At 38.3% G+C, this 13,449-nt stretch overlaps 1 protein-coding gene across 21 annotated transcripts in view; it reads right to left on the minus strand.

The window, feature by feature from the left end:
- Positions 1-13,449, minus strand: part of Eph (Eph receptor tyrosine kinase) — a 155,940-nt gene that overhangs the window by 82,982 nt on the left and 59,509 nt on the right. For all 21 annotated transcript variants that reach the window (XM_035864400.2, XM_085657560.1, XM_035864401.2 and 18 more), the window contains exon 2: positions 11,883-12,552. In XM_035864400.2, coding sequence (XP_035720293.2) covers positions 11,883-11,991 — 109 coding nt within the window. In that variant the 5' untranslated portion in view covers positions 11,992-12,552. The remainder of the gene's footprint in view (positions 1-11,882; positions 12,553-13,449) is intronic.

Genomic DNA, 13,449 nt, shown 5'->3' on the forward strand with positions numbered 1-13,449 from the left:
TTAAACGAGACTCTTCCTTATTCTTTTTCTTATTTCTTTCTTTTTTTTTCCCCGAAGAAGAATCTCGAAAAAGGGAACGTACGAACAAAAGAAAGGGAGAAGGGAGATTAATAAAAAGCAGTCGGCGACGAGATTTTCGTTTCGCTTCCTTTTTTTTTTTCTTTTTTACGGAAAGAGAAAGATCAGGAGTGAGTAAGAAGGGAAAGAGGGTGGGGGAAAAATTTTTTCGCAGATGTGACTGTTATATCAGCAGGCTGACGCGTCGAGGGGTAGTCACAAATTTTTTCATTAATATGCAGGCGCAAGACACTCTTTCGGAGAGCACGGAAAAGGTAATGTAGTGGCGTATGGGTAAAGAGGGAGAAAATGGCGTAGACGTGTGCAAACGAATACACATATCTGCTCTTTCTCTCTCTCTCTCTCTCTCTCTCTCTCTCTCTCTCTCTCTCTCTCTCTCTCTCTCTCTTTCTCTCTTACTTTTTTCTCTCTGTGTCTGCGTGTGGTTGTAAGAGAGAAATAATGGTCTGCTAGGAAATGTAACCAGCCGACGCTCGCGCCCTCGTCGCGACGCCTCGAGAGACTTTACGCTCGGTTGAAGGAGGAAGAAGAGAAGAGAGGAATCGAAGAAAAGCGTGAGCGAAAGGGTGGGTTTCTACCTAGACTATGTATATATATATATATATATATATATATATATATATATATACACACACACATAGAGAGTCATGTGTATGTGTGTGTGTATATATGTGTCTGCGTCTGTATGTAAAAGAGAGAGAGAGACAGGAGAAGAGAGAAAAAGCGCGTATAAAGGGTAGATCGAAAAGAAAGAAAGAAAGAAACGAACAAATTCGTACAAAATGTTACACTAATACACACTCCTACTCTCTCGTATCCTCTTCTTCTTCCTCCTTCCACTTCCTCGCGCGTCAACCTCTCTCACATTATTTCTCTTCGATCGTCCCCGTGAAAAGCATTATCGAATGCGCCCGCAAACTCCCTTCTTCTCTCCTCTTTTTCTTCTTCTCCTTCTTTTTCTTTTTCCTATTTCTTTTTTGTTCTTTTTCTTTTTTAACCACGTGTCTTTATCGTCTGTTCGACGACATTTTAATGATGCCTCGCATACCCGACGCTCACGAGTTTGATTTTTTCGAAAATGCATCTCTTTTATATACCTACGAGTTTTCTCGTTACACAAGCGAGCGATAAATCACTTGAGACTTAATTACGATTACGAACGCACGTTTTTTCATTTACACGTTACCGCTACCCTTCTCTCAATGAAAAACCCGTCGCGATCAACTAATATTTTTATTTACACATATTTATTGTTTCCACGATCGATCTCACTTTTTTCTTTCTTTCTTTCTTTCTTTCTTTCTTCCTTTGTTTCTTTTTTCTTTTACTTGTTTTTCATTTATTTTTTTATTTTTTTAACATTTTCGTTGAACGAATGAGTGATAACTCCTCGTAGTCGTAATAAATATTCATTCGACCGTCTATCTTTCTCACCGTCACCGAGGAACGAGAGAAACATCAAATCCGTCGTATAAAAAAGAAAAAAGAAAGAGAGAGAGAGAGAGAGAGAGAGAGAGAGAAAGAGAAAAAGAAAAAAAAAAAAGAAACGAAGAGAATGACTGGAGACAAACGTGTCGAGATCGGAGCAGAAAAATCGCTCACCGATCGCGGTGACATCCCTGTGGACGGACCGCAAAGCGAAAGCTACGTAACGACTTGTATCGACGTTGGAATTAAAAATCGGCCGGACTCATTCCTCTCTCTCTCTCTCTCTCTTACTCTCTCTCTTACTCTCTCTCTCTCTCTCTCTCTCCCTCTCTCTCTCACTCACTCTTTTTCTCCTCCCGCAAAGCGTCAATCTTACTCGAATCACGCGTCGAACATTGCCGCCAAAGGGCTTCCGCACAATTTCGTTTCCTCGAAAAAGAGAAAAGGTGCTCTCTTTGTCGTATCGAGTGTAACGCTTGGCTTTTCCATAGAGAAATAAACTTGTCAAATACAGAAAACGAGAAATAGACTGAAAGAGAAAGAGAAACACAGAAGGAAGAGAGAGAGAGAGAGAAATGATAGAAAATAGAGCTTTGTACATATATGATACATACGTGTGAACAAACTTGCAAACTAAATGAAAAAAAGAGATATGACAAAAACATAAAGAGAGAGAGAGATGGAACACGAAAAACAATACGCGAGAATACGACCGAGTATAAATTCGAATCTCCGAGAGAAATCGACTCTTTGAAGAGGAAGGGAGCAGATACGTACGTACAGTACGTACGGTATGTTTGTACGCATCTACACTTACGTACGTACGTACGTTTATATATATATATATATATATATATATATATATATATATATATATATAAATATGTATAAGAAAGAATAGGTATGACGCTGGTAAAACATCTTGGAATAGCGGATACTCGCTCGAACGGCCCAAAGAAGAGACCACGTGCGTGTATTGAGTCCCGTTTTACGTCTTTCTCGCTTTATCGATAACTCCCCAACTCCTCGCGGCCTGACGCGCCGATATCGAAAACGATTTTAACAGTTTGATTTCAGCCAATACCTGACATATCCGTGTATTGTACATCCATCCGAGACGTATTCTCGTGTAACCACTTTCCCCAAGTTCGTTTATACGATTCAACGAAATTTATTCTTCGTCGACGTTAGAATGAAATATTAAATAACGAGGTAGAAAATGTGATAGTGAAATCAAAATTGGCCTTATTTCTTATTCTTATTTCATATTATTCTCAAGTTGATCTTAAAACGCGATAGGAGTGAGGTGGGGGATTCTATTTTTGGAGATCAGATTAGATTTTAATATAACGTTTATATATCTCGAAATGAAATCTACGATAAATTATATTACACGTTTATTTCGATGTAAAAATGAAAATGAAAAAAAAAAAAATTACAAAATATAAAGTAGAAATGATAATACATAATATAAATCTGTTATAAATAAATCGTACGATTTCGATTCCGTTCTATGACGATATATTGCGTAAATGGAATTTGTTATCGAGGTTTGAATATCGGAAAAGCTATCGATTCGTTCTTTCCTGTCGAGACGTCGATCCTTGGTGAAAGTATCGTGTTCTTCGTGTTCGATACAACGACGTTTGCCCCGTTATAACGTGAGTACTTCGTTCTTACGCGCGAATGCGTGAGTCGTATAACTACGACGCACAAATACACATACTCACGCGTCCATACTTTATGATTTCAAGGCTTTTCTCTTTTACGACGTGTCCTTTGTGCAACCACCTTTTTTTTCATCGAGGATTCGCGGACGAACGGTTACTTTCGCTTTGAACGCTACGCGACGAATGTGTCGAACGGTATGTATGTCGTGTATATATATATATATATACATATGTGTGTATGTATATGTATATGTATGTAAGTACGTACGACGAACCGCTAAGAATGGGAGTGCCGTCAGCATGAAAATCAAGGAAACAAAATTACGAGCTGTTTCGCATATCTCCAAAGTAAAATTTATTCACTATCATCAAATATAACCACGTATATAATCATTGAACCCTATTGAGTAATCATACCTCAATATTTTTCATCGATTAATCATTAATAATTCAATTTGTAATTAGATATGGTTTTGATCGACGATTTGTAAGTACAAGGATTTAAATATAAAAAAAAGAAAAAAGAAAAAAAAAAGAAAAATAAATTAATAAATAAATAATAAGAATTAAAACTTCTAAATATAGGAAATATAACATTTTACATATATAACACAAACTCTCATATTAAATTTGAAAATAAATTGACCAAGTATATTTACTAAAACCTTGAAAAAAAAAAAAGAAATATTTATGAAAAATATACTCCTAGAGTTTGTTCGATTATCATAATAATAATAATAATAATAACAATAATCTTCCAATAATATTTCTCATTAGTTGACATCATTGACTCAAATGAATGAAAGAAGAAACTTGTTCATGGACACGATATAAAACTCTGTTCGAGAAAGGAACAACCTCTTTGGGTGGGTGAAGAGTTCCGGCTAATGCGATTAGCAGCGGGTAAGAAAATCAACTCGAAAGAATGTACACTAAAGGATCACCACCGGTTCTCCTTTCTTGATGGTCATTGGATCATCCTGCTCTCATTGGACTGAAAGAACACTTCGTTGTCCTTCTCCGTTTCTCTCGTAATATATATACTAGCATCGAGAGAGAGAGAGAGAGAGAGAGAGAGAGAGAGAGAGAGAGAAAGAGAGAGAGAGAGAGAACAAATCAATGAGAGTAGTCCACATTCGTTGTACACAAGGACGCATTATCAATTTTTTTTCTTCTATATACAATATTTGTCGGAGTGTAGTGACAATGAAAAAATTTCTTAATATTTTCTTTTTGTTCAAAAAATAATAAATATTCTTGTATTCTCACATCCAATGTAGTAGAATTAGTTAGAGAATTAGATAGAATTAATTACCTGTTGGCTACATGACAACGACCGACTATACTGTAATTTTTGGAAAGCTTTCTCTTTTTTAATTTATTTTTTAAATCATTAGTTTTGAAGTAATTCATGAAATAGATTAAATATCAAATATCACTCTATGTAATCTAAGTTATTTTATATATCTATATATATAGAGAGAATATATACTTAGGTATATAAGTTATATATACCAAATATTTTTTCCCTTGAATTGTGCCAGTAATTTTGTGGAAATAAGAGAAGAAAATATTATGTAAACATATACATACATTGTTACATGTTACATGTTATGTAAACATAAACAAACATATACATTTAAATGCTTTATTTAAAACTTATAAAAAAAATTAAATGAAATGATAGCGAACTTGTCCTTATTCGCTAATATATAGATCGCTAGTATATAGATCGCTAGTATATAGATTGCTAGTATATTCGCTAGTATTATTCGCTAGATAATATTCGTTGTACTATGATTAATAAACACTAAAATAAAACAAAACAAAAAAATTAAAAAATTAAAAAATAAAAATAAAAATGAAATTAAAAGCGATTATAATTTTGTGAATGGTACGTTCGCACAATCGGAGGAAATAATAATTTTCCATTAAGGGTACTATGAAGCGACGTTTACAAGAGAAAATATTTTGAATGTCCACGATAATCATGTACGAGAACAATAAAATCCACACAGTATCAAAGAAAAAAGAGAAAAAGAGAGAGAAAGAGAGAAAGAAAGAATTTTAACAACAATTCAAATGCAATGCAAATGATAGACATTTTGAAATGGAACAATAATAGTACACACAATAGATCATCGTTACACAATATGTATATTAATAATAAGAATTTAATTTTTATCATAACTTTTTAAAGGTATTTATAAATAATAAATACATATTTATATAACATTCCTTTTCTCTTCCTTCTACTTTTAAATAAAACATATTGATCAAATAGTTCGTGAACAGAATAAGAAATCTAAAAGACCAAAGGCTATACATACATAGTACATATAAAAAAGTTTATGTATAAACCTATACCATATATAAAAATTTATATGCATATTTTTGATTTTTAAATCAACGGGATTTAATTTAGAAAATGGAAACTCATGGAAGCGTATTGAAAGTACCGTTTGTATAGAGTATAGTTTGTCAGTAAAGAACAACTTCCATCAGTACTAAGGGTGCTGTTGTGATGGTGATTATGATAGTGTTGATGGTGATGTTGATGGTGATGGTGGTGATGTTGGTGATGTTAGTGGTGGTGGAAAAGGAAAATGAGTAGAAAGAGGTGTCGAACTTTTCGGGTTTGATGTGACAACGTTCCGTTGCTTCGTGAGATGGCTACATGAAGAGAAAGAGTGAGTGAGTGAGTGAGTGAGTGAGAATAAGAAAGAGAAAGATAGAGAGAGAGGGGGAAAGAGAGAGAGAGAGAGAGGGAGAGAAGAGGAAGACAGTCTCTCTCATCCTCTCGGGAGTCCGTCGTCGATTCGATAGAATGGTGGGTACGGTGCTCCTGCTGCCGAGGAGCGTTCGAGGAGCGAACGAAGAGAGAAGAAGAAGAAGATGAAGAAGAGGAAGAAGAAGAAGAAGAAGAAGAAGAGTATGAGGATGATGAGGAGCGAGAGAGAAAGAAAGATATATATATATATATATATATATATATATAGAGAGAGAGAGAGAGAGAGAGAGAGAGAGCGAGAGAGGCTGGACCGGAGTAGTAGGCTGTACAGGTATGCACGCGGTGGGCTGGCCTGGCCGGGCATTCCTGCGGCGTTGCCGCGTCTCTTACTTACTGTGCCATGGAGAAGAGAAGAGAGAAAAGAGAGAAAGAAGGGAGTAAAAGCAGCAAGGCTCGAAGGCACGAGAGCTCGAACGAGTCTTTCTGCCTTTTCGTGGAGGCAATCGAGTTTGCTCGAGAGGACTGCTTGCTTGCTGCTTGCTTGCCTGGTTGCTTGACTGCTTGTGCTCGGCTCGGCTCGGCTCGACTGCTTGCCTGCGTGCCACCACCTCGAATGATTCGGACCACACGCTTTTCTTCGACCCTATGAAACCACGACCTTGCGAAAAGTCGGTGGTCGATCATCGAGTTATAATCTATTTTATTCATTTATGCACGTGTAGTGTAGCTATATCCAATTATTTTTTTCATATTTCATTCCTGTTCCACTAATGTAAACTTCTAAAGATATTTTCTCGTCAATATCGGATACTAATTATTTATTATCAATATCTCGATTTTAAAATAAACTGCCAATTCATTATTATCGTACTATATAATTATCTATATCGAGTATCGATCCGCGAACGTTAAATCGTTCTATTGGATTTTTAAATCCAAATACGAATAAAGAGATGTTATGTTAATTGATATATGTATATATATATATATATATATATATATATATATATACACACATACACATTCACACACACACGTTCGATAATAATATATGATTGATAACACCTCTAGGAAAATTTATACGAAGTTTAACAAAAATTGACCACACACGCGCTAGCACACACAAGCGGGTGCACGCACTCACCGCACACATATACATACACACATTAGCTTTGTCTGTGCGGCTCTCGAGCCGACGACTGTAAACGAGTTTAACGTGACTACGCAAAAGATAACGATTCCTCTCGTTTCTCAAGAACTCAAGGTCTTTCTCGATAGGAAGTTAATCACCGTGCGGAACGAGAGTACAAGATCGAGTTTGCCTTTCAGCGGATCCATTCTTCGAAGAAGCAAGAGAGAAAGAGAGAGAGAGAGAGATCACGTACGTGAAAATCGAGTTAAGTCTTTCCGACGGTGCATTACACGTCGACGAAGCACACGTTCTCCGCGATGCGGAATCGCGAAAAAGGGGAGAAGCGTATGCTGTGGGCAGCGGTCGCGGTGAACGAACCGTGACGCCTTCGCGAGGGTTTCTTACCCTGTAACTCGCCGGGAGTAATCGAATTCGGGGTGCCGCATTAAGGGCTTTCGATCGTCTCCGACACACACATATATATACATAGAGTACATAGAATCTATATATATATATAGATTCTACAATATATATATAGATTCTACATAGAATATATATATATATATATATATATATATATATATACCTATACGCATATGTACCTACACGCGACGACGTGATCAGTCGCGCGCGGTAATCCACTTTTTGAGGGAAAAATAAACGAAGCTCCACCCTCCGATCGATATCAACTTTTTTTTCTTCTTTCTTTTTTTTATCCCCATAGACAAAGATTAGCTTTCTTCGTTCTTTCCTCCAGAGAGGGCGAAAGAGAGAGACAGAGAGAAAGTGAGAGAGAGAGAGAGAGAGAGAGAGAGAGAGAGAGAGAGAGAGAGAGAGAGAGAGAGAGAGAGAGAGCGAAAGAGAGAGAGAGAGAAAGAGAAAATGTAGTCTACCGAATGTATTTACGTTTTATTTTTTCTTGAAAGGTCAAGTATTTTTTACTCATTCGACTATATAATATCATATATGATATCATTATCTCTAAACATAATTATTTCCATATGTCCGAGGATAAGATAAGACGACTAAAGTAAGGAATCAATCTCACGGATAATCAGGTAAATTTTTATGAACGACGTTATATATCTCTTCATCTCGTTATCTTTTGTTGGGAGTCATTAAAAAACGAGAAAAAAATTTTAACTGTCCTGAGCGCATCTCATCGAGAGAAAAAGAGAGGGAGAGAGAGAGAGAGAGAGAGAGAGAGAGAGAGACGAAAAAGATATAAATGAGAGAAAGAGTAAAAGTTACAAGGGTGAAAGGATAAAAAAAGACGCAAGAAAAAAGAAAAAAAGAAAAGAAGAAAAAAAGCAGACGAAGAAGAAAAAGAATAAGAAGAAGAAGAAGAAGAAGAAGAAGAAGAAAGAAACCTGAGAAAGACGAAGAAGTTGCTAGTTGATAAGAGTTCAAGATAGGAGAAGAAGAGCATTAGCGAGAAAGAACGAAAAGAGGATAAAGTTGACGGATAGAAAAAAAGAAAAGAGAGAAAGAGAAATGAAAAGGGAGAAAGAGAGAGGCAGATAAATACAGAAAGAGAGAAAGAAAGAGAGAGAGAGAGAGAGAGAGAGAGAAAATACGTCATGCTTATCCTCTACTTTTTCTTCCAGATATAGCTAACGAGAGAAGCTTGGTAACTAGAGTGAAAGACACGATCCATCGGGAACGGATACTCGGCAAGTTCTATTAAACGCGTTACATCCGAGCTAACTCCCGAAGGAGTAGCAACATCGAAGAAGGAAGTTGACAGGAGAACGACCGTCTGCGGATGTTACAACTATCGCCATCAGAATCAGCACCATACTATTACTGTTTCGCTGAGAGGGTGCACTTACAAGAGGACCTTCGAACTTATCAACTTGATGTTTGGACAATAGCGAGTCTCAAAACGAAATAGAACATTAAGTATAATACGTCTGCGAAATATCTCGAGGGTTTCTAACCAATAATATATACATATATATATATATATATATATATAAATATATATATATATATATATATATATATAATTATTTTTGAGAAGAATTTCAAAAGCTTTTAGAGTTAATAACTTTGATTTGGTCGATGAATGGAAATGGAATCTTGACAATGATACTTGACACGTTGTGAACAAATTTTACTTTACCGTTGACATTTCTTCTCAAATCAAACAGACATTTGTTCAAAAGCGAATTATTCAAAAGATATCTTTGTTAAAGATCCTATTAATATTTTTTATTAAATCTTTCATATCAGATAGAATTTATTCTATCTTTTCTATAAGATAAGAGTTTCGTTAAAAGTTTAGATTGATATGTTGAGTGATTCCTTTATTGAAGAAGATCAATTAACAAGGAAGAATCGATTTTCAAAGGATTCCCTTCGTTCATCCTCATGCGTTCCTCGTCGTCGTCATCCTCGTCATCGTCGTCGTCTTCGTCGTCTTCGAATGAAAACGACGAGAGTTCGTATTAACCTCTTCGCACGCGACGGCGAACCTCGTCGATGGAAGAGAGACCACTTTCGAATACTTAATGAAATGTAGTATCTGCATTTCAAAGAGCCAAAGGATACCTTCCCAATTAACGCTCCCCAGGAATTTCATTTTCGGCTTGTAATTGACATACGACGACTAGAGACAGACATTTGAACGAAAGTACCGTGAGGATATATGTAAGATATTCGAATCATATTAGCAAGAACACGAAGATTCTTCGGACAAGAAAAAAAAAAAAAGAAAAAAAAAAAAAAGAAAAAAAAAAAAAAAAAAAGAAACATTCGATTAATCTTTTTCTATTGTAAAAGAGAATAAAGTTCGATCGAGATATTTTCTATAAATTTTTGCTCGTTCAAATTATGAATTAAATCTTAGAAATTATTGCTCATGTCGCATGATTATTAAACAGAAAATCGATTGAAAAACAAACGAACAATAATAAATTCATCGAAATTCGAAGATAACACTTTGGAAGCCATTATATATCATTTAGGGAGCACGTTGCGCGTTTCCTCGATTGAGGAATTCGTAAAGATGCGACACGACAGAACGGAACGGAACGAAATGGAACGGGACGGGACGGGACGAGACGGGACGGTTCGAAGACCCTTTTTAACCATTCGACTCGGCTCGCGCGAGCCCTGCCAGGAGTAGACGATAAGATTATCTCGAACGTCTTTCGTTTACGGTTCTTGCGCGAAAAGGATTCGCGATGGTGGGAGAAAAGTCGAAGGCTGCCTTCTTCGAGTACTCGGAGGATATTCTGGGAGGACGAAACTGAGACGAGAAAGGAGGGAGAAGGAAGGAGGAAGAAGGAAGGAAGGAGAAGAAGGAAGGAGAAGGTGAATAAGGATGAGGATGAGAACGGATCAGTGAAATCCCAAAGAGGACTCTCGTCCTACGGAATCGTCTCGAATCGCGTCACGTAGAGTAAACAGGCTCTGCTGAGTTTGCTGGCCAATTTCGTCATGGCGTCTTACTTTCCTTACCGTTCCTTCTCTTTTCTCTTTAACCCACCCGCCAGTCTTCTCCTCTTTTTCGTAAGATAGGAGAACCTCGTCGCCGAATCTTGTAGGAAATCCCATCCGTTCTCTTTTAATCCAACGCTACCACCAACTTACCGGCACCTTCAACGATCGCTGAAGCCAATTCCGAAGATGAGCCTGTATATTACGAAATTATCGTTATTCCCGTGCTAAGAGGAAAGAGTAAGGGAGGTTCGAAGAGAAGGCACCCTAACTGAGCCTCGGGCGCCACCTTTTTTCGCTTAAAATATGGAAAACGTTCCGCTCCGAGAAGGCATCGGTCGTCCCCTTTCTTCTTCCCCCTTCGTCCTCCACCACCTCCTCCTCTTCCTCCTCGATGAGCCTCGGAAGCCCGTAATGGGAACTAGAACCGAGACGAGAGGCACGCTCTACTCAAGCTGGGCTATTAAAGGAGGTAGCTTTGAGAGAAAGAGAAAGAGAGAGAGAGAGAGAGAAAGAGAGAGAGAGAGAGATGGCGACGTTCTTCGGCACGTTTATCGTCCGAAAGAAAAGTATCTCTCTTTCTCTCTCTCTTTCTCTGTCTCTTTCTCTTTCTCTCTCGCTCCTTCGATTGCGATTAGGATTCCAACGAGGAGACGTCCCAACGCGTTGGTTCGTCGCGAACGAGCCTCGAAATTGGATTACACCGTCCTTCGAATTTCTCTCTCCCTCCCTCTCTCTCTCTCTCTCTCTCTCTCTCTCTCTCTCTCTTTCTCTCACTCTTCCTCTCGATCTCTCCACGCACACAATCACTATACACGGTCGAAGTGTAAGAAGAACTCGGAGACTTTAATGCGTCAGTAGATTAGGCGGATGCGTAGCGCGAAATAACGGAATGGCGGCCGGTCAGGAGTACGTTGAACGCGATATCCGAGACGATATATATCCTACGAGTGTGTAAGCGTAACAGCGCGTTCGCAATTAACGTCCTGGCAATTTGGCCGGACTCGTTCTCTTTCTCTCACGAGTTCTTCCTTATTCAGCGTCTCCGAGCAATAAATCATGCCGGGTGGGCGCCACGAAATTACGTTCAGGAGAAGAACGAAGAATCTTTCTCCTCTTTCTCTCTGTCATTCTTTCCGTCTCTTCCTACTCCTATCTATCCTTCCTTCAAATTTTTACATCGCTTTTATCAATTTTCAAAAGATTTCAGACGATCGTTGTATTAATTGACATACAGAAGAAACGAGTAAATTCTTTCAATTCCTTTAAGGGTAAGAGAGTGAAAGAGAGGGGAAAAGGGAAAATCTATCGTGAAAGCAAGCAAATACGGCTTCTAGCTATCAAAAAATAAGAGACAAAAAGGAAAGGGAGATAGGTAGGTAGGTAGGTAAGGACTTACCTTGTTCCGCATGTATAGCTCGCGGGCAGCCGATCAGAAGCGCGAGCAGAAGCGCGAGCAGAGGGCGGAGTACGCCCGCGAGAGTGCTCGCGGCGAAGAGCGGAGCCATCCTTGTCTTCAGCGGCGAGCCTCAGAGCCTCCTCCGTTCTCTCCTCCTCATGCCTCCTCCGGCTCCAGGAGGGAGGGACGATGTCTCCTCCTCCTCCACCTCCACCTCCCCCTCCGCCCGCCGCTCCAGGTCGTTCCTTCAAAGACGACGTCCTTCTTCTTACTCAGCACCACCACCACCAACGGCACCAACAGCACCAGCACTACCGATACTACCGGCACCACTTCAACGACAAAGAAAACGATGCTGCCTTCGCTGCGCCAGGACCACCACCTCCTTTTTTCCCTCTTCTCTTCGGTGCATCTATCGCCTCACCAATCTCTCTTCTTCCTCCTTCTTCTCCTTGATTATTTTTTTTCTTTTTCTTCTTTTTTTCGGTCTTCTTCTGTCTTCCTTCCTTTCTCCCTTCGTTCCTTTCCTTCTTTCTTTCTTTATTTCTTGCTTTTCTTTTTTCTTTTTTTGTTTTCTTTCTACCAAGAAGACATCACCGACTACTACACTTCTTCTATATTCGTCACATCAGCCGATAAAAGCTCCCAGATGCTAACGATATCGCTTCTCCTGAAACAGACAAAGGTAAAACCGCATTAATTAAAATCTCGAAAAAAAGGTACTGTGTACCCTCTTCGCTCTTTCGGATACGATTCCTTCTTCCACTATTACTCCGCTGTCTGTCGGGAAAACCAGACCCCCTTCCTCTCTCTCACTCTCCCTCTCTCTCTCTGTAACCTTCTTCTCCCTTTTACTTTCTCCTAATGATTTCGCACGCGAACACCCCACGACAGGCGAGCCTTTTCACTCAGACCAAGCAAATTTACGCGCGACTCGATTGCATCCTCGCGTTTTTTTACCGAGGTAGTAACACGGAGGCAAGTGTGCACGAGGGATGGGAAAAGGAGAGAGGTGGTTACGATCCTTTGAAAGAAGTGTAGTCCTCCCATTACTGCGTCTACGTCACGGCTCATATCGAAAAAATGTCCGCCGAGAAAAAAAAAAAAAAAAAAAAAAGAAAAAGAAAAAAGAAAGCAATTTCGAAGTTTTCGTTGACTCAAAACTTAGCTTGCTGTAAAGCGTACTTCGTTGACACAACTTATATATTTATTTCAACGTACGAAAGATAAGTTCGAGATCGTCGACAGAACAAACCAAGATTTGTTTTTAAATATTTTTTTCTTAGATTAATTTTCATTCCTTTTTAAACTATTATTTGTCATCTTATATATAAATATATACATATATACATAATAAAGTATTACACGAATTAAAAAATGATATCTACCTAAGTATATCTATCAATTATAAAAATTAATCAGATAGAAACGTTTGATTGAACGAAATGTCCATTTCTTCATAGTAGGAATCACCGTGGAATCATGTTGAAAGGAGTACAATTACAATTTCTATGAAAAATTGTAGTGACACGAATGCTCAGAAAATAATTTTCCACCTAAAAATTAC

This window comes from Vespa mandarinia, chromosome 6, assembly GCF_050613455.1.
Source record: "Vespa mandarinia isolate Hongniang chromosome 6, ASM5061345v1, whole genome shotgun sequence".
NCBI lineage: Eukaryota > Metazoa > Arthropoda > Insecta > Hymenoptera > Vespidae > Vespa > Vespa mandarinia.